The sequence below is a fragment of the Vipera berus genome (genome assembly GCF_964194415.1).
Source record: "Vipera berus genome assembly, chromosome: W".
NCBI lineage: Eukaryota > Metazoa > Chordata > Lepidosauria > Squamata > Viperidae > Vipera > Vipera berus.
The window spans coordinates 34,505,241-34,527,941 of NC_138210.1; the positions used below are offsets into that span (position 1 = coordinate 34,505,241).

The 22,701-nt window shown below is 42.7% G+C and overlaps 1 protein-coding gene across 1 annotated transcript in view; it reads right to left on the bottom strand.

The window, feature by feature from the left end:
• LOC308676564 (cyclin-dependent kinase 12-like) overlaps nucleotides 1-20,566 on the bottom strand; it is a 175,625-nt gene extending 155,059 nt beyond the window's left edge. The window contains exons 1-2 of the mRNA XM_081342441.1: nucleotides 19,508-20,566; nucleotides 8,149-9,024 (exon numbers count right to left, since the gene is read on the bottom strand). Coding sequence (XP_081198567.1) covers nucleotides 8,149-9,024; nucleotides 19,508-20,556 — 1,925 coding nt within the window. The 5' untranslated portion in view covers nucleotides 20,557-20,566. The remainder of the gene's footprint in view (nucleotides 1-8,148; nucleotides 9,025-19,507) is intronic.
• Nucleotides 20,567-22,701: the final 2,135 nt, after the last annotated feature.

The following is a 22,701-nucleotide window of genomic DNA, read 5'->3' on the forward strand; positions in this document are numbered from 1 at the left end:
CGACCCCCGCTCTCCCCCCACGCGATCAATCCCGGACCTGGCCTGAGCAACGGTTGATGGACCACCCCCCATTTCCAAACAACCATAACACACTCCCGCCCCCCTCCCTAACCCCACAAAAAATTTTACTAAAAAATTAACCAGGGGCCTCTTATTAAATTTATACTGGCGGCCCCTGCCCCTGCCCAGCCATCTCTCAGGGTCCCAATAATCGGGCCCTTCATCGAGGTTGGAGGTGGTAAGAAAGGCGGGTCGCACCCAGGAGAGGGGGGCACCCCTGAGGGCGAACAAGTCCATGCTGGTATAACAAAGATGCATGAGTGTCCGAGAAAATCCAGGAGAGGCAGTCCCATAATTAATAATTCAGTTAGGAGGATCAAATCAGAGGATAAGTGGGTATCTGGACCATCACCCAGCTTCACTGCCACTCTAGCTAGGTGAACCCCCAGAACAGGCCAACCCCCATCCTCTCACGACGGGTCGTAACTCTGTTCCCGGGGGTGGTCCAGAATATGCACTCTGGGTAAGGCATACCCCATAGAGCTCTCACCTCTATGGGGCTGCAGATGTTAGTCCAAGCCACTCTCTCACCGTGGCTTGTACCCAGGTCCATCTGAGTCCTATGGGGAGAGGGAGGCAGGCAGGAGAGTTTGTCAAGCAGGCAGATGTATATCCAGGGCAAAAAACTGGATAGGCCATAGAGTGGTAAACTCCTGTCTGGTAATGGCAATTCTTTTGCAATTACCTTTTGAGGCTTTCCCTCCTTATGGAGGGTGTCAATGATGGTTTTCTGCACAACTGTCAGGTCAGCAGTCTTCCCCATGATTGTGATTCCTACTGAACCAGACTGAGAGACCATTTAAAGGCTCAGGAACCCTTTGCAGGTGTTATGGCTTAATTAGCTGATTAGAGTGGGACACTTTGAGCCTAAAATATTGCACCTTTTCACAATATTCTAATTTTCTGAGATTGTGGATTTGGGGTTTTCATGAGCTGTAAGCCATAATCATCACAATTATGACAAATCACGGCTTGAACTATCTTGCTTTGCATGTAATGAGTCTATCTCGTATATTAGTTTCCCCTTTTAAGTTGCATTACTGAAATAAATGAACTTTTGCACGATATTCTAATTTTTCGAGTTTCACCTGTATTAAGACACCTGAATGGCTTTCAATAATGGAAGCCTTTGCTTACCCAAACTTAATTAACTATGACAAACTTGTAACTTATAAAGATATACTGGACAATGAAGGAAGACTGAAATCTAGACAAGACTTACAACAACAAGGTATTGACCTAGCATGGTGGCCATATTTGCAAATTCAAACAAGATATGAAAAAGATGTGAAAACAATGGGACTCTATAAAGAACAGACAGTATTTGATCTTATATTGTTAAAAACAGATGAAAACCTGATCAAAAAGCTTTACAGATTTCTGCTTAATCTAAAGATGGAAGAAGAACAAGTCAAAGATACAATGATAACATGGGCAAAAAACTTTGGACGCACTATAGAGCTAGAAGAATGGGAAAAACTATGGGACAGAAATATTAAATTAACCAAAGCTGTACCATATAAAGAAAACTTGTATAAAATGTTTTATAGATGGCACATGACACCAGTGAGATTAGCGAAAATGTTTAAAAATACTTCAAATGTTTGTTGGAAATGTAATCAAAGACCAGGTACTTATTATCACATCTGGTGGACATGTCCCAAAGCTAAAAGGTTTTGGCTTAAGATACATCTATGGTTGGAAAAGATGACTAAAAAACAAATAGAATTTAAACCAGAATTGTTTTTGCTAGGAATGATAGGACCTAACTATGAAAAGGAGAGTGGATATCTAATATTATACGTACTAACAGCAGCGAGAATTGTATTTGCCCAATATTGGAAAAATGAAAATTTAATGACTAAAGAAGTATTAATTAAGAAAATATTAGAGTGTGCAGAAATGGATAGACTAACTTTAGAGATTAAAGAGAAAGAACATTTAGTTTACTATAGAACTTGGAATAAATTTTATCAATGGCTAGAAAAACGAATTAGAGAAAGGAATGTGATATGTAATTTTGACTATATATTAGCAAGAAAAATACTATGGATTGAAAAATTAACATTGCTTATGATAATTAACTATATTTACTATTGTTATTAATCACTAGATCTATTACTGTTATGTACGTATATCTACCCAGACAATATGCTGCTTGCCAAATATTGGACATACTATTTGGGGAAACCCCAACCCTGACCCCAACCTCCCTTTGACCCCAACCCTAATCCCTATCCTTCAACTCTATTACCAACCCTATAAAAACCAATGAAATCTTTTTTTTAAAAAAATGGATAATTCTTAGAAAAAGGTTGATATATTTGGAGGGACATGATTTACAACTGGGGTGGCACGCTTTTTTATGGAATGGGAAAAATAAAATCCATAAGTACTTTCAAAATCACTATATAAGAAATGCATTATTATCAACATGGGGAAAAATAAAATGTAAAATATATCTGAAAATTCCAGGTTGGCTTTCAACAATGGAAGCATTTGTACATGCAAATTTAGTTAATTTTGAAAAAAATCCAGACATACAGACATATTCTAAATTCTGAAGGGAACTTAAAATCTAAACAAGAAATGGAAAATCAGGGTATCAATCTATCATGGTGGGCATACTTACAAATGCAAGCTAGATATGATAAAGATGTTAAACTGTATGAATTTTATAAGGAGCAAACCTTGTTTGATAAGATATTATTAACTTCTGATGAGAAACTAATGAAGAAAATTTATAATTTTCTATTAAATCTGAAAATGGAAAGTGAACAAGTTAAAGAAACCATGATAAGATAAATTGCTTGGTGTTGTGACTCAGGGCCAGCCTGTGGGTCCGGCAGCCGGCTCAGATGTGTCGGATGACTCAGATGAGGGGGAGGAGGAGTGTGTGGAAGACGAACCGGCTGATGATGGTTTGGAGGCTTCGCAGAGCCCCCAGCCGGGGCCCTCTTCTCAGCTGCGTGAGCCCGATAGTGCGGAGGATGATGACCCACAGCTGGCCCTGTTCAAGGACGCCCGACGCAGGAGGCAGTCGAGCAGGACCAAACAGAGAAAGGCTGTGGGACTCCTCGGGAGGAGGCACAGGGAGGCCACGCCCTGATCTCTAAATAAAAGGAGTGTTTGGGGAAGGGCTGGTTGCTGAAAGCAACCCTTCCGTTTGAGGATTCAAGTTCCAGTGTTTTTGTTTCTTGTTCTGTTATTTGAGTAATAAATCTTGGCAGACGCTTTCCAGCCTTAGACGCTCTCCAGTCTCTACTGTTTGAACAGGGGTTTGCCTTATTGCAAGGCCGGTAGCAGGCTGGTTCAGAACACTTGGTGCTTTAAACCTAAGCACCGAGACCGGAGCCTCGGGTTGGTAAGGAGGTGGAGGCTTCAGGTGGGGATGGCAGCCACAACGGGGCAGGTCAGGTGACGAGTGGAGTGTTCCACCACTGCTGCTGCTTCTCCGTCAGAGCTGCAAGTGTGAGGCACTCTCCTTTAAGTCCGAGGCTCCGGTCTAGGTGCTTAAGAGTTAAATAGCATGCAGCTAGCACCAGCAAGGCCGTCCTGCAGGGATTCTGCTGTTGCTCGTGGCGGCGGCGGCACCACCACAACACACATGGCATCCTGCCGTGAACGTTCACAGAGGTGGGGCAGCGGCGCAACAGGTATCAGGGCATGGGAGGCCTGGTTGCAGTGGTCCTGCAGCAAGTAGCTGCAGGATGCATGGGGCAGCTGTCCACCACCTGCCTCGCCTCGTGGCAGTGGCGGCACTGGGCTCCTAGTGGACGGGGCTGTTGGTGCTGCCGTGAGGCAGGTGTCAGGAAAAAAATAAGATGCCCCCCGAAAATAAGACCTAGTGCCTCTTTTGGAGGCAAAAAAATATATAAGACCGGGTCTTATTTTCGGGGAAACACAGTAAGTGAAGGATTTGCTTGTGATTGGTTTAATTATTATAGAATTTCTAAAAGATTTCAACTTGATAAAAAAGGTTTTGCTTTCACAGGAACTAAATCTGAACTGGATGTTAATTTATGTTCTGGAGATGACCACTTGGTTGCTAAAGTATACAAAATGTTACTCAAGATGAATCTGGAAGATGACTATGTTAAAGATTGTATGGAAAAATGGGCAAAACTTTTTGGGTAAAGCATAATGCTAGATAAATGGGAGAATGTATGGACTAATGGACTAAAATTTACATTAAATTATAGCTTGAATTTTTTTATAAAATGATGTATTGTTGGTATTTGACCCCAGATAGACTAGCAAAAATGTATAAAGGGACTTCTCATAAGTGCTGGAAATGTAGTCAAAATCCAGGTTCATTTTATTATAAGTGATGGTCTTGCAAATGTGTGAAAACATACTGGATAAACGTAACAATGACAATGCAGAAAATATTTAAGATACAAATATTAATGAAACCTGAAGCTTTTCTTTTAGGTATGATGGGCAAGCCAATTGAAAAACAATTTGGGGTGCTATTCCTTCACATGGTGATTGCAACGAGGGTTGTACTTGCCAAGCACAGGAAAGAAAAAGGGATGCCGACTGTTGAAGAATGGATTTTGAAATTGACTGAATTAGCAGAGATAGCGAAATTAACTGCTTTGATCAGAGATAATGGAATAGACAGCTTTATAAGAGACTGGAAACTGTTGGTGGACTTTCTACGTGCCAAATACAATAACAAATGGTTAACAGGGATTTGAAGATTAGTGTAATGTTTAGCTTAACATGTTGACTGCTCTTTTTTCATATATACATGTACATGTACATGTATACATATATACACACACACACACAGACACACACACACACACCTTCATTACGTTAAAAATTCCCAGGTATATTGATATTAAAAAAAAGTTTGAACACCAGGATAAGATAAAAACCAAAGCAGTTTAATAAAATCGAGCTTTCGTTGGCCAACTGCCAACGTCGTCAGGATAGAACTGCTGGAGAGGCGAAACTACATTTATATCACTGGCGCTTTTGCGCTCCACTCATGGAGCGCGTCACTGGTCTGTTTGTTTCCATCGGCTTCGCACTCATTCCCATGGAGTGCGGTTGCCTCTGGGTGCTCGCTGTCAGCGGGGAATCGCTGCCTGTTCTTCTGGTCACGATCGATGCCCTCGTCATTGTGCATGTCCTCATGCCAAACGTCCTAAAGATGCGCCTATGGCTAGATTCTATGGCCTCCCAAAAATCCATAAGGAGGGGGCTCCCCTACGGCCTATTGTGTCATTTAGGGGAACCCCAACTTCAGGGCTGGCCAAATGGTTGTACGGTAGAATAAGACACCTGGTGACAGACAGTAACACCACGGTAAGCTCTTTGGGTGAATTCCTAGATAGAATAAGATCTCTTAATATAGAGGAGGATGAAGTCATGGTATCCTATGACATCACCTCCCTATTCACTTCTATCCCACAGAACTTAGCAATCGCGGTAATTAGAGACCGCTTGCAACAACATGGAGCGGGGCGGCATCAGGACTCACTCGACAATGAAGATCTTTTACATCTGATGACCCTATGCCTCAAAATGTTTTTTACGCTTCAAGGCACCATTTATGAACAGGTAAAGGGTATCCTTATGGGATCCCCGATTTCCGGAGTCATTGCGGAGGCGGTCCTGCAACAATTGGAGACCCAGGTGATGTCCACATATCGCCCCAAATTTTGGATGAGATACGGAGACGACACATTTGTGGTCATCAAGAGACAGGACAAGGATAGGTTCATGGGTGAGCTTAATTCCGTCTACCCCGATATCCGCTTTACGGTGGAGGAAGAAGCCAATGGAGTTCTGGCTTTCTTGGATGTGTTATTTAACCATCAATCAGACAGTTCCCTTCACACATCCGTCTACCGTAAACTTACACACACGGACAGGATTCATTATAAGACTAACCATCCCATGACTCACAAGGTTAGCTGCATCAGAACGCTCTTTTAGCAGGTAGATACGCACTGCAGCACGCATAAGGCGAAAAAGGATGAAAAGTGTCATCTCTATCGCATCTGCAGAAGTAATGGGTATCCACTAAACTTCATCAGACGATACAGCAAACCACGTGAACATGAAAGCACGCCGATGGCACGGATAACACTACCTTACATCCATGGTATATCTGAAGCCACGGTGCACATATTCGTCCCCTACAAAGTCAGTGTTGCCCACAAACCTGATCAAACCCTGCGTGCCCGTGTCATGCATCCAAAGGATCCGCTCCCCAACAAAGAGAAGTCCTCAGTTATATATAAAGTGGCATGTGAGACCTGCCACTGCAACTATATTGGGGAGACGGCAAAACGGTTGGGGACTAGGATACATGAACATGAGCTTGCAGTTAAAAGACAGGAACAGCATTCGCAAGTGTGGGCGCACATGGCTACACAAAACCATACCTTTTGATTTGGAAGGGGTTGAGGCGATTGCCCGGGGTAACACCAAGGGTGGCCGATTATTTAAAGAAGCCTGGTTTTCAGACTGTTCCTCAATTAACCGTCATATAGATCTCCTCCCTGCATACCAAGCCCTTAGGAGTTGGGAAGAAGAACGGCGCAGACAACGCGAACACTCACAGAGTATACCGCTGAGCCGAGATCTGGATCGCATGGTTACACAGCAACACTGCATCACAAAAAAGGGGGAGTAGCAATCCCCAAGGACGTTTGGCATGAGGACACGCGCAATGACGAGGGCATCGATCGTGACGAGAAGAACAGGCAGCGATTTCCCGCTGACAGCAAGCACCCAGAGGCAACCGCTCTCCATGGGAACGAGTGCGAAGCTGATGGAAACAAACAGACCAGTGACGCGCTCCACCAGTGCAGCGCAAAAGCGCCAGTGATATAAATGTAGTTTCACCTCTCCAGCAATTCTACCCTGACGACGTTGGCAGTTGGCCAACAAAAGTATGATTTTATTAAAATGCTTTGGTTTTTATCTTATCCCAGTGTTCGAACTTTTCTATACACACACACACACACACACATATACACACATACATGTATACATACATTTGTAAAAGGGGAGGAGAATTTACTGTTTTTTCTTTTTTTCAGTGTCCAGCCAGGGTGGATTCTATATATTAAATGTTAAATTTATTTGATATTGGGATCACCTTTTTCTCTTTTTTGTACACCATTTTCTTTTTGTTGTTGTTAGTGCTGGACATATGTTTTTGTTTTGTTTTTTCTGTTTTGTATTTTACCTTTTAATTATGATAAAACAAAATAAATATACTTAAAACAAGAATGAACATTGAGTCTAAAAGCATGGTACTAGCATACTTAAAAATTTTCCAGTCGTGAACATTTCAGAGCTATCTTCATAAACAGCACTGCAAGCAAGAGTAAACACTGAAAACAACAATAGGATTATCAGCCACATCATTTAAGTCAAAGTATCCTGGCTAGCAATACCTATCAAGCATTTCAGGCTAAGCCCTCTCCCAGCAGTGCTACTCAAATTCTTCTCTACTGAGGAGGTACATCCTTCATATCCTGCAAGGAATTCCCAATCCTGTCCACATTACAGGTAGTCCTCGACTTACAACAGTTCATTTAGTGACCAAAGTTACAGCAACACTGATAAAACATTTTTCACACAACCATTGCAGCATCCCCATGGTCAAGTGATCAAAATTCGGATGCTTGGCAACTGGTTCATATTTATGATGGTTGCAGTGTCCTAGGGTCATGCGATCAGGTTTTGCGACCTTCTGACAAGCAAAGTCAATGAGGAAGCCTGATTCACTTAACAACCATGTCACTAACTTAACATCTGTGATGATTCACTTAACAACTGTGGCAAGAAAGGTCATAAAATGGGACAAAACTCACTTAACAAATGTCTCACTTAGCAACATAAATTTTGGGCTCAGTTGTGGTCGTAGGTCGAGAACTACCTGTACTAGTAATTCAAGGTTTCAGAGGCAGCAACCAGACTCCTCCTCCTCTATTGACTATACAATATACCACACCAGTTCAACAGTTTTTAGATACCAAGCTTTACATCAGAACAGTGAAGTGAGTAAGCCATTACACTAGCAAGACTTTGTAGAATAGCAGCATCTACAAACCTTACCTTTCCAACTCATCTTCCCCAGGCAAGATTGGTGGCAAAGGGAGTGGAGGCAATGTTGACGTTTTCAGATGGGGGACAGCAATGGTCACAGAAACATGTCCCTTTGAGGAGGATTGCATGGTGAACTGAGAGTTAGCCTGCAAAGTTAAGGGTGTCTTACAGTGGACAGAAGATGACAGCCACAAAGGAACTAAAGCAGGGCTATGAATGGTAGATAACTGGGCAGGTGGCAGAGGGGGAACAACTGGCAATGGAGGCAAGGGGGGCAATGGAGGAATCTGAGGAGGTGGGGATGATGTTGGTAAAGGAGGGAATGACTTTACAGAAGGCAAAGGAGGTGTGACCTTTTGCTCAGCTGTCTCTATTTCTTTTGGAGTCACAATTTCTTCCTTTGCTATAGTAAGTTTCATATACTTTGTTCCCACTGTTTTTGAGTCTCTAACTGAAGCAGATAGTTTCTTGTCAGAATTTTCTGTCTTTGTTTTGGCAGGCTCAAGAGTTGTTTTCATCTCTGCACTGTATTGTAGAGTATTTACTGTCTCCAGATTGGGAGGATATTTTTCAGGCTTAGCAATTTTTGCCTTCCTGACATCCATTATAGACTCTTTTACTTCAGTTAAGTTAATTTTTTTCCTAGACAACAGACTAGGTGAGTCCTTGCTCTCCTTTCTATCAACTTTTGCTGCCTCTACAGCTGCAGCTGCAGCCCTCTCCTTTTTCTTCCTACTCAGCTCAGCTCCCAAACTGGAGGCCAGTGGTAGCTGAACAGGTGAGATACTGGAATGACGACTGCGAGACACAGTTCTCTGCTTTTTGTTACGAAATGATGAATGCCTTGAATAAGCAGGACTTCTGCTTCGGGATTTCATGGGCTTCCTATGAAAACAAAATAGGATAAATCAGAATCCTACAAGATCTCAACTGCCATAATTTTATGTAAAAATCAACCTCTAGCTCTCAAGAAGTATGCATGATATTTCATACTGTTTTTCTACTATACCGTACGTTTGGTTTGGAGTTACAAGGTATGTGAATCCAGCCACTGTATTTTGTAAATCATGGTTAAGTACTGGTTTATTCATCAAACCATGATTAAAATTGGTCATGGTTTAGCCATTTCACAACCCACTCTATGTACAGACACTGACCATGACCCTAAAGCTCCAGTGCACATTCCAACTTTTTCATTTTCTTCTACAGGTTCACATTATATACATAGCCTGAAACTGCACTTTCCACTCATGTATAAGGGATAACATAATACAACAATCTTCATTGTACCAAATATTAACATAAAAGGGGTCAAACAGTTTTGGCCCGGATATGTTTAGACCAAAACCCTTTTGCTTGGAATCTCTAAACCATGGTATCACTGTATGTGCATAAACAGATATACTGTATATACTCCCTGCGCAAAATGTGACAAATAAGAAAAATCTTTACTGCAAAGGTTTTCTTTAAAAGGTTCTGTCTGAAAGAGAGATGGGAGGGAGGGAAGCTGAGCTGCCTTTGCTTGGGTCAGCATTGTTTTCAAGTTTCACTCTCCCACAATGGTGGTTACCCTCCCAAGATGCCCTAGAGGTTCCATTTAATCAGAAAAAGGTTACTTTTGGGGTTACTTTTTCTTTAGCACCAAGAAGACTGAGAGTTCATTGGCCAGCTCAGAACGGAAATATATTTTCAGCTCTGCTGTTCACCATAGGCTATGTACTTTCCAGTATAGTGTAGCAGTTAAGATGTTAGACTAGACTAGAAAGACCCAGGTTCTAGTGCATCCTCAGCCACAGAAAATTGCTATGCAACTGTGGTCCAATCGCTATTTTTTTAGTAAATCCTATGTCATGGGATTATAATAAAAAAATAATGAGGGGTGCTATATGCCTTACCTACAGCTCCTGAAAAGTAGAAATTAAATTAAAAGTACTGGCAACATCAAAACTGAATACCATGTGTCAGAAATCCACACGTTGGCTGTTAGTCTTCCCTAGTCCTTACCTGACAGTGAGTCTTCTCAGTTTTAACATGACTGGACAAAACTGTTCTAAGAACCAGTTCTCAGCAGATCACTAATCTTATCCAAATCATTCCTAATCCCAAACATTAACATTCCAACAAAATTAACCTACAAAACACAAAGATTTGAAAACAATTTCCAGAGTTAACTACAGACAGAAATTACAGGCAGCTGAGAATGTCTAATGGGAGCACTGCAGGTCTTTGTAGTGTAGGTTACTAATCTAAAATTTAGAAGATATACCGTGTTTATTTACATATATATGTACGTATGTACGTATGTATGTGTGTGTGTGTGTGTGTGTATATATATGTGTGTATATATGTGTGTGTGTGTATATACACACACACATATGTATGTGTGTATGTGTGTATGTGTGTATGTGTGTATATATATATATATATATATATATATATATATATATATATATATATATATATATATGTGTGTGTGTGTGTGTGTGTGTGTGTGTGTATAGTAAAGGTAAAGGTTCCCCCGCACATGCATGCTAGTCGTTTCCAACTCTAGGGGCCGGTGCTCATCTCCGTTTCAAAGCCGAAGAGCCAGCGCTTGTCCGAGGACGTCTCCGTGGTCATGTGGCTGGCATGACTAGACGCCAAAGGCGCACGGAATGCTGTTACCTTTCCACCGTAGTGGTCCCTATTTTTCTACTTGCATTTTTACGTGCTTTCGAACTGCTAGGTTGGCAGAAGCTGGGACGAGTAACAAGCGCTCACTGTTACGCGGCACTCGGGATTTGACCCGCCAAACTGCCGACCTTCTGATCGACAAGCTCAGCATCCTAGCCCACTGAGCCACCGCATCCCTTTGTGTGTGTGTGTGTGTGTGTATGTATATATCCCCTCCAAAAGAGGCACTAGGTCTTATTTTGGGGGGACGTCTTATTTTAGAGGCAGAGGCGCAGGGAGGAAGGGGAGCCATCGCTGGTGGGGCGCAGTGGGCAGAAGGCTCGCTGGACCATCAGGTTGGAAGGCGGGGGCACCAGCAGCAGGCAGAGGCAGAGGGGGGGGAGGAACAGGAACTACGGAGTTTTGCATGGTACAAATGAGGTAGAAGATACTGTTACCGCATCCAAGCCATTTAGTCTGAGGTGAATTGGAAAGAAGTGTGGGGAGCTTGGGCCGTGCTGAAGGAAAAGGGGAACGATCCCTGAATTAGACCCTTTGTAGTCAAGGGACAGTGTAAAAGCTGAAACCACATTCACTGGTCACCTTGGACTAAATGGCTTGGATGCGATAACTGTCCCTCCCCCCCCCAGCCCTGCCCAGGCTCCCTCATGTCCCATGTGGGCAATGTCAAGCTGACCACGCCCATCCACCCCTGCCAACCACAATGCTATGGCTTACTTTTGGGGTAGGTCTTATTTTTGGGGAAACATGGTAGTAGCTGCTTAAAATATGAACGTTAGCTGCCCCCTTTTTAATTTGTAATTTTTTTAGTAGTGAAGTATATTAAAAGCTGCCTAGTTACTTTGTTGCCTCTTTATTTTCAGATTATTTTGAATAAGTTTTGAATAAGCTATCAACAAGTAACTATAAAGATCTTGACAGACCTGAACATTGGGCGCTATCTAACAAAATGAAATTCAATGGTGGAAAAGGTAAGGTTCTACATTTAGGCAAGAAAAACCAAATGCACAGGTACAGTATAGATGGTACCGTGCTCAATAGTAGCAACTGTGAGAGGCATCTCGGAGTCCTAGTGGACAATCACTTAAATATGAGCCAGCAGTGTGCTGCAGCTTCCAAAAATGCCAACTCAGTGCTAGGCTGCATTAACAGAGGGATAGAATCAAGATCGCATGAAGTGTTAATACCACTTTATAATGTCTTGGTAAGGCCACACTTGGAATACTGCATCCAGTTTTGGTCACCAAGATGTAAAAAAGATGTTGAGACTCCAGAAAGAGTACAGAAAAGAGCAACAAAGATGTTTAGGGGACTGGAGGCTAAAACATATAAAGAATGGTTGCTGGGATTGGGTATGTCTACTTTAATGAAGAGAAGGACGAAGGGTGACATGATAGCAGTGTTCCAATTATCTCAGGGGTGCCACAAAGAAGAGGGAGTCAAGCTATTCTCCAAAGTACCTGAAGGCAAGACAAGAAGCAATGGATGGAAACTAACCAAAGAGAGAAGCAACCTAGAACTAAGGACAAATTTCCTGACAGCTAGAACAATTAATCAGTGGAACAACCTGCCTCCAGAAGCTGTGAATGCCCCAACCCTGGAAGTTTTTAAGAAGAGACTGGACAGCCATTTGTCTGAAATGGTATAGGGTTTCCTGCCTAAGCAGGTGGTTGGACTAGATGACCTCCAAGGTCCCTTCCAACAACTTCTTCTTCTTCTTCTTCTTCTTCTTCTTCTTCTTCTTCTTCTTCTTCTTCTTCTTCTTCTTCTTCTTCTTCTTCTTCTTCTTCTTCTTCTTCTTCTTCTATTTTAGGCAGTTTAAACTGTTTTCATGGCTTCCAATATGAAAAAAGCTAATTGTATTCTTGGGAATACCAGTCATATTTACTGAAATTATTTTGGAAACATAAGGACAGACCTCTTATCAAGAACAAAGGGGAATATTCTTTCTTGAATGTAGCTTAACTGGGGCCCAGATCAGGGATCTTTCTTTGCAATGATGAATGTGATTACTAGGAAACACCAATTATCTACAGAAATTCAACAATAATAATCATGTTAACACTTTAATTAAAAACTATTTTGTTTTGGCTGAAAGACTGTTATTCCCATTGAATGCACTCGCTGAGTTCACATATCACACTACAGTGTGGTTTGTTTTAAAAGCTATAGTGGCCTAGTTTTACCACACTGTGCAGACCACAATAGCTGGATTCACCCAACATACTAAGTCATAACCAAACAAACCTCCACAAGGTTAAGTGACATGTGAACCCAATCAGTCAAATGTTATGCTTCAGGGCACACTTCGAGGTAACATATAGACAGACTACAATACAGGTGAAACTCGAAAAATTAGGATATCGTGCAAAAGTTCATTTATTTCAGGAATGCAACTTAAAAGGGGAAACTAATATATGAGATAGACTCATTACATGCAAAGCAAGATAGTTCAAGCCGTGATTTGTCATAATTGTGATGATTATGGCGTACAGCTCATGAAAACCCCAAATCCACAATCTCAGAAAATTAGATAATTACATGCAATCAATAAAACAAGGAGTGTACATAGAACAATATCGGACCTCTGAAAAGTATCAGCATGCATATGTACTCAGTACTTGGTTTGGGTCCCTTTTGCAGCAATTACTTCCTCAATGCGGCGTGGCATGGAAGCTATCAGCCTGTGGCACTGCTGAGGTGTTATGGAAGACCAGGATGCTTCAATAGCGGCCTTCAGCTCTTCTGTATTGTTCGGTCTCATGTCTCTCATCTTTCTTTTGGCAATGCCCCATAGATTCTCTATGGGGTTCAGGTCAGGCGAGTTTGCTGGCCAATCAAGCACAGTAATCCCATGGTCATTGAACCAGGTTTTGGTGCTTTTGGCAGTGTGGGCATGTGCCAAGTCCTGTTGGAAAATGAAGTCAGCATCCCCATAAAGCTCGTCTGCGGAAGGAAGCATGAAGTGCTCCAAAATCTCCCGGTAGACGGCTGCGTTGACCCTGGACTTAATGAAGCACAGTGGACCAACACCAGAAGATGACATGGCTCCCCAAATCAACACAGACTGTGGAAACTTCACTCTGGACTTCAAACATCTTGCAGTGTGTGCCTCTCCATTCTTCCTCCAGACTCTGGGTCCTTGGTTTCCAAATGAGATGCAAAAGTTGCTCTCATCAGAAAAGAGGACTTTGGACCACTGAGCAACAGATAAGGTCTGTTTTTCTTTAGCCCAGGTAAGACGCTTCTGACGTTGTTTGTTGTTCAGGTGCGGCTTGACAAGAGGAATACGACATTTGAAGCCCATGTCCAGGATCCGTCTGTGTGTGGTGGCTCTTGATGCACTGACTCCAGCCTCAGTCCACTCCTTGTGAAAGTCCCCAACACTTTTGAATGGCCTTTTCCTGACAATCCTCTCCAGGCTGCGGTCATCCCTGCTGCTTGTGCACCTTTTTCTTCCACACTTTTCCCTTCCACATAACTTTCTATTAATGTGCTTTGATAAAGAACTTGGGGAACATCCAACTTCTTTTGCAATTACCTTTTGAGGCTTTCCCTCCTTATGAAGGGTGTCAGTGATGGTTTTCTGCACAACTGTCAGGTCAGCAATCTTCCCCATGATTGTGATTCTTACTGAACCAGACTGAGAGACCATTTAAAGGCTCAGGAACCCTTTGCAGGTGTTATGGCTTAATTAGCTGATTAGAGTGGGACACTTTGAGCCTAGAATATTGCACCTTTTCACAATATTCTAATTTTCTGAGATTGTGGATTTGGGGTTTTCATGAGCTGTACACCATAATCATCACAATTATGACAAATCACGGCTTGAACTATCTTGCTTTGCATGTAATGAGTCTATCTCATATATTAGTTTCCCCTTTTAAGTTGCATTACTGAAATAAATGAACTTTTGCACGATATTCTAATTTTTCGAGTTTCACCTGTATTCTTCATTTGTTCCTTATATAATTCAAGAGGGCACTGTTACAGGTGCTCCCAGGTTCAGTTTACAGTCACTCACTCACACATTCACAGACCCGTTGAAGTGTGCACATCTTGTAAGTCCCCCTTGCTTTCCACCTAGTTTTTCCAGATAGGTGCAACTAAAGCAGACAAGACACACATCCCTGGTCAACAACTGAGAAATAAAATTGGGGAGACACACAAATCACTTTCATCCAAACACTGAGGCACAACAGGTTCTTTGGAATACACAGAGACCCACCAAATTTAAAAATAACAGCAAAACGTTACTGATTACAATGTACATTTGCTCTTTCTCATACACACACATACACTCTTACCAGTTCTCCTCAACTAGGCTGTCAGTACTAGCTAGAGGGACAGAAGCCACCAAGTCTGGATCCAAAGAGACCTCAAGGAGTGGGTGGGCTTTAGGACCCCCTTTATCCCCCAAAGGCTTTGTTGATTCATATGTTTGGTAGCTGTTGATGAAATTGGGGGGGGGGGGGTTGTGCAATTCAATATACTCAAGTCCAACTTCCTTTGTCTTGTTCAGATGACTTTTTTCCCTTTGTTTCCTTAAGATTTGGTTCCTTCTTACCTCCCTGAAGGGATCTTTTAGATAAGAAACCACCCATGTCGGCAGAGGAGCCATGCTGCAGGCCTGATTATTCCAGCAGGTGAGGTCCAGGAAAAGGGCCTTCTCTGCCGTTGCACCTGCCCTCTGGAACATCTTGCCCCCATGTGATGTCCGGCCCAATCCTCCTGACCTTCCTCAGGAGCCTAAAGACCAGGCTCTGCCAACTAGCCTAGGGCTCCAATTGGGGAACATCACAGTGGAGGTAGTTGAGCGATTAACAGCAGATCTCACCTTCCCCCCATCCTACACCCACCCTCCCCATCATTAATTGGATCGTAGTGGTTGGCTTGTTTTAACTTATTTATGTTTTTAATATATTTATCTTTTATGATTGTAAGCTGCCCAGTTACCTTGTGGTAAGATGGGCAGTCAATAAATTTTAGAAGGAAAGAAGGAAGGAAGGAAGGTTGGTTCCTGGCTTACTGTCCTCCCCGCTTACGTGTCTTCATCATCTTTAGCTTCAGCCTAGTCTCACAGTACCCTACAATGTTCCCCAGAATCCAGGTCTCCAAAGTGTACTAATAAATCGGCAATTAAATCCTTCACAGGATATTTAAACTCTAGTGATCCATATCCCATTCTCCAAACTTCAATAACATTAGCAGTCTGTCAATCCCTGCTCATTTAGGAATCCAACACTGGTTCTTGAGAATTAGCACTTAAACTCACTACAGACATATAATTTGATAGTGTATTCTACCACATTTTTAGCCCAATTATAAGGAGCCATTCTCCAGTTAATACGAACAGTCAGTTTAGAGGAAGGGCACATGTTTTTTATAGAAGAGTCCAGTGGAGAATACAAATTAGAAATGATTAAGAGTTGCAGAACCCAACATATGTAGCAGGTGAGTGGCTAGTACACCAGACAGAACTTTGTAAAGACTATGAAGTGAAATTTAAGACAATATAAAAAATGAACAGGAATGAGATAACCCCTTGCAGTTTCACATTTACATATTTGTTCTAGTTTGTTCTACTCAAACCCACTTTATCCAGCACATCATAAAGACTCAACCAAGTCACTTTCATCAGCCTTGTGGCAAGATGGGTGGCAAACAAATTTAATAAATACATTCTCTAAAAATAGTTAAGATCAGATGTTTACTCATGCTAATTCTTTCACAATAGACATAGAGATGCTTTCCTGACATTTGGTCTGTGGTGAGCAGAAAACAGCAGCTCCATTTGTCCTACATTATTTAAAAGTAACTGCCCAGAGTTAAAGAACCAACCATCGTAACCATCGGGAAAAAAAGTATTGGATTCAAAATGTAGCACACCAAGTGCAGTGTGTGTGTGTGTGTGTGTGTGTGTGTGTGTGTGTGTGTGTATTCTCTCTCTCTCTCCATGGTCCAAAAGAAAATTATACACTACAAAGAACCTACCTAATTATACTTTTTTTCTTATTCCACTTAGTGGGCAGTTTGCCTAGTAATCAATAATATTTGTTTCACAACACTCCATCCATACAAAGTGCTATATGTTAAACTATTATATACTTTCTCTCAAGGTCATTAACTATCCCATTGCAGGGAATGGAGCTGTGAGAGACACACTGCAGGAAGACCATCCAGAATTCACAATTAAGAAGATATGAGCCCTCTAAATCAGGGGTCCCCTACCCCTGGGCCGCAGCCTGTTCAAAACCGGGCTGCAGCAAAAATGGGCAAGCGCACGTGTGCAAAGCTCCACTCATAGAAGCGGAGCGCGCTTGCACTCAAAGATCCATTCGCGTGAATGGAGCTTTGTGCACAAGTGCCCTCCGCTCACACAAATGGAGCTTCATGCGCAAGCACAAGCACCCTCCGCTCACGTGTGAAGCTCCATTTGCGAGTGGAGGGCATACGTGGCACTCGCAGGAATGGAGCTGTGTGCGCACACTTGCCAGTCACACACCCAACCCAACCCCCCCCAGGCCACCGAGCTGGAAAGGTTGGGGACTGCTACTCTAAATGGGAGAAGACTTTTGTTCAGCACTGCCAGAGTTTTAACTGTTTCACTGAACAGAGAGCTTAGCTCAAACGCTGACATTATGTATTAAAGCAGGGGTCCTCAACCCCCAGGCTGCATCCTACTTGCAACCAGGCCGCGCGAGGGACGGGCCGGCATGCCCGCAGCTCAAGTTGTGCGAGTTGAGCTGCTTGCGCATGCATGTGCGCACCAGCCCACTGCTCACACTGGTTAAGTTGTGCGCATATGCATACCAGCCTGCCACTCGCACAGCCCGGTTCTCTCTCCCCCACTCCACTAAGCTGCAAAGGTTGGGGACCAGTGTATTAATGTGTTAATAGAAAAGATAGAAACATATCCATGGACATGTTAATTCTGTAATGTCCAGTGATAACCAGTATTAGCAGTTTCATTCATTCACATTATAAAGGGAGAGTAACATCTTCAAAAGTATTATCAGAATAAAATCTTATTTAAAGGTGAACAGTATAAAGTTTAGAATCAGTGACAAATGTTGATAAGGAACTGGCCTATTTTCAAAGTTCCTTTCAGCTTTTAGGTTTCAATACTGTAGTTAAAATTACAGTTCACAAGGAATAATAGAAAAATATTTTAGCTACACTGACTTCCCTTATGGTATTCATAAATATCCGAAGCTGCAATCAAATTATTTTTGAGCACCTAACTACTGTTGTTTATCTAAAGCAGGGGTGTCAAACTGCCAGCCCGCAGGCCTGATGCATCATAGCGAAACTGCACCCACCCCATTGCCGGCAATGACAAAAAAGTTGCGATATGTCATGACACGTCACATGACATTGCTAGTTTGACACCCCTGATCTAAAGGCTTATCAAAAGTAGGTCTATCTCCATTAAAAAAGGTCTAGTAAAATAATTCTGATAAAACTATCAAAGCAAAACTATATGGAACTATACTAAAACCATTGGGACTTGCCCACTTTCTTACTAGCATAAAGCTGAGAGAATAGAACACCATGAAGGCTGATAAAATTTGAAACTTACTATATACTTAAATGGTATAATATTAAATGTACCTCATTTTCTTTGCTAAAAAAGAAAGTACTTTGCAACACTGAATTTTACGTATTTAGTAAGCCCATTCTGGCACCTCTTCCAATTCTTTAATTTTATAAAACTTGAAAACCTACAATATAGATCAGGCATGTCAAACTCGCGATGTCACGTGACGTCACACAACGTATAGGAGCTTTTTCACCATTGCCGGCAATGGGGTGGGCGTGGCTTCCCAATGATGCATCTGGCATCCAGCCCATGGGCCAGCAGTTTGACACCCCTGATATAGATCATGGCCCAGGAGTATAAATTAAGGTGGAGTTTGGTTTAGTTTTCAAAATTGCTTCCTAAATTTACACTATATCTGAATTTAGCAGGATGAAAGCAATCATCAGTAAACCTTAGAAGCTGTCTGTTCCTCATTCACACACCTCTGACACAGAAGGTACTCATCTGCATTAACTATAATGTAGTATGTCATCCAACTTTAATGAACTGCATTTGCCAATCATGATTTGATCAATGATTCTAGATTGCCAGGTTTTAATGATATGACAAATTGTAGACAAACCAAACTAAAATAAAAAGATATGTTGAAAAATATTTATGAAATTTCTATGCCACCCATTTTATTGATACAGCAATTCTGGGCAGCTAACATGCAAGACTGCAACTAAGTTTTCATATTCAACTATGTTTTAGAATGATATCCAATCATATCAGTGTTGTACTGGCTGACCTGGCTTCTTTTCAACTTCACATTCTCCAAATCAGTAAGGTAGAAATTATTACCTAGAATAAAACAATATTACAAGACAAATACCTTAAATCAGCCTGCTTTAATATTGTGCCCCCCATATGTGTTAGACTCCAACTTGAATCACTAGCATGAGCATGCTACTTTGTAATAGCAGGTGTTATAATACAACACATAGGGACAAATCATGGTGGGAAAGGCTACCCTAATGAATCATGGAACAGAGGAATATAAAATATTTTGTTTTGAGGGGCAATATCAAAGATTCTGGGACATTAGCCCCTTCAGTTATGTTTGTACTTAAGAGGCCCAACAGTTCTGATTTAAGTACAAAGACCAAATACCTGGAAACAGGACTACGGCTCAGAGACCGCTTGGAAACAAAAGGACTGCTGGAGCTCCTTCGATTGAATGAACTGGGGGATCTTCCACTGTATGATCCACTTCCCCTTTCAAAGCTGGATGAACGCCTCCTGCTGTATGGACTGACTGACCGCTGTCTCCTGCCATAAGGGCCTGGAGAACATATACTGGATTGGTAGGCAGGTTCCTTATATGAAGGGCTGACTGATGGTCGTTGTGAGGATACACTAGGACTCTTCTTATACGAATCATAGTTACTGGATGTGTGTGAGTGTGGAGGGCTGTTGTCATAGTCCTGTGTATCAGGTGCTCCTGAGGGACTGTCATCTTGTTTGGGACTATCTGACCACTTATGGTGTGGACTTCTGGATTTCCACTTTGGACTGTCCAGTGACTTGTAGCTTTTGGGGGCAGCTCTTTTCCGATGACTTTTACTGTGATCCTTGTAACCAGATTTCGCCTCCCGCTCTTTCCTAGACTTCTCTTTATGCAGTTTGGCTGACCAAGAGTCTTTGCTACTACTCTTGAATGATTTAGATGAATGGTCATCCTTCTCATGTAGTCTTTTGGAAGTCCCGAATATTCTATCTTTACTAGAACTCAACTTGCCTGAGGACTCTCGATTCCTGTCCAGTCTCTTCTCCTTGCCTCCCAGCTTACTTTTCATCAACTCACGGACATGCTTGTGCTGCTGCTGCTGTCTATGTAATCGATCACTCCTGTCCGATGTCCCTTTCCTCTCATCATTTTCTCTACGGTCCAACTTGAGGACTGCTTCATCTGAGAAGGTGTCAGAATCAGAGCTGATATCATCATATTCTACCAATGGCTTGATCATGCTGCCAAGTGTTGCTCCTCCTTCTTGGGACCCCAACGGTGAATCTTTGGAATACTTGGATCTGTGTCTTTTATGCTTAGAGGGCCGGTGCCTCTCTCTGTTTGAGCTCCTACTGCTGTATACTGCACCTTGATGCAAAGACCCCCCTCCTCCCATGTTCTTCTTGCCCCCATGTCTCTCTGGGTTTGGCATTCCTTCTCCACTGTGCTTGAAAATAGGGAGGAATCCTCCAAAAAGCGCAAATCTTCAAGACACCCCCCACCCACGATGAAAGGGCTATTTTCTCTTTTGTTACCTATGTCCTACATTCAACCCACTTATCTCTTTACAAGAGGATAGATGGGGGTTGCTCTATGAATGCCTGATTCTACAATAACATGCAGAATATAGTAAGATAAAGCTGTCTCAGAAATAGATCTAGAACTGAGTTGAACCCACCTTTTAACTGGGGAGAAAAAAATTGTTCTGTCAAAATATCCTGATCCCACACAAGCAGGAAGGGAAGAGAAGGGTTTTTAACCAAGTAAGCACCTGCTCTTAATTCCAGGTCTCAATTAACTCCTAGTTTTAGGATATAAATTGCCCCAAACGATTGATTAAAGGGGTAAAAGTACAAATAAACCTCAGTTTGTAAATAGGCAAAGAGCTGAACTTTTCAAAAACAAAGTTTGGAAAGCAACTAGTTCACTTGCAGATTTTTGAAACAGGGGTTCCCTAATAGTAGTCCCCTAACGTACTTAAGCAGTGGACTCCCTTGGGTCAAGGCTGCCTTGCCATTAACTAAAGGGCCCACATCCTTACAAAATAAAGTGGGGTTTGAATTTATTTGCTATCTCCTTAACTTCCTGAAAGGGATTACTATAAACACCCTCCAGCCCGCCCAGGCTCGTTGGAGAAATCCTGGAGGCCCGTAACCAAATCCAATGAGCTTTTCCTAAGACCCCCTTCCTCAGCCTGAATTCCTAATAAGTTCCCCAAGCCAGGATCCCCATCTTTTTCCACCTACTTCCCAGACCAAAACGGCGCTGTTTCCAGATTGGGGGTAGGGGGAAGGGAGAGGAAAGAAAGTGAGGAGGGAAGGTTAGCGACTAATTCTCGCGAGAATACGAAAAAATCGCCGTCGTTGTCCTCCTTCCAGCCGCCGACACCGTAGCTCGTTTAGTACAGCTCGGGATTCCACTCCCCCAACTACTCTCTATCGGCTCTTGGTTCTCCAAATATCGCGAGAACATCCACGTACGTGCGCGTACATCCGGCTCTCATACAGGCGCACGCGCTCCCACACAGCCGGAATTTTGAGAAGTCTCGCGACGCCATCATAAAGATCAGGGATGGGACGGGGAATAGGTTACTCTGGTTTCTGACCTGCTGGGGGTTTTTTTTACACGAAGTTTGGTGTCATGTTCTCGCGGGATCTGGGCTTATTTTTCTTCAAAACCTGGATGGCCCTAGGAAGTTGAGACTAAAGCACACTATTCTTGATTAAAAATTTTGTTACTCAAAAACCTACAACACCGAAAAAACGAAGGAGTTTGCTTCCCGGCAGTCACTTTTCCTCTCAATCGTTAACAACAAATTGAGAAAAAAACATAGTTTAGATACATTGTAACGCTTTTGTGCGATCCTAATTCATTCTGATTTCCTTAAACCTTATCACAAGGCAGTTGCGGATGGGTTGGGTTTTTTTGGCTTTCCACAAAAACGTAATATCCTCTGGAATACGAACAGTGATTTAGAAACGGTCGCTCCCCTTCCCTTTTCTCAACATGCTTAAGCAACTTGGGAAACGATATCCTGTCAGCAGCAGACGTGAGAGAAACGTTGCTCTTCCTCTCCGGATAATAACACTTTATAAGAAAGCATACTTGAAAACAGCGGGGGAAAAACCCTGCCAGCTACTCTATTACTGTGGAGGTTAAAGCGGGCGTCCCTTCAGAGAATTAGATGGAAGGGGGAGAGAGAAAAGACGATTTCAAATCTCGCGAGAGCTATTGCTCTTCCTGCCGTTATATTGGCTGCTATTCTGGATGACACCCTGGATTCTCGCATGACTTTCTGCTCTGTGCTTGTTATGTTTCGATCCCGGACAGGAGGAGCGGGGACGTGGGTTGGCCGTTGCTGCGCAGTAGCTCAGGGAGGCTGCTTTTGCCGGGCTGCCCCTTTATCACCACGGGAGAGGGGTCTCGCCGAGGCAGCTCCAGGCCTCCATATGATGGAGTGGGGGCGCCTGTCCTCTTTCCCCCCACCGTACTAGGAGGGATGAAGGCAACTCAGAGCAACGCCGAGGGTGGGCGTTGGGACTTCCGCCTGAGGAAAAGCCTTTGCTCACCTCCTCGG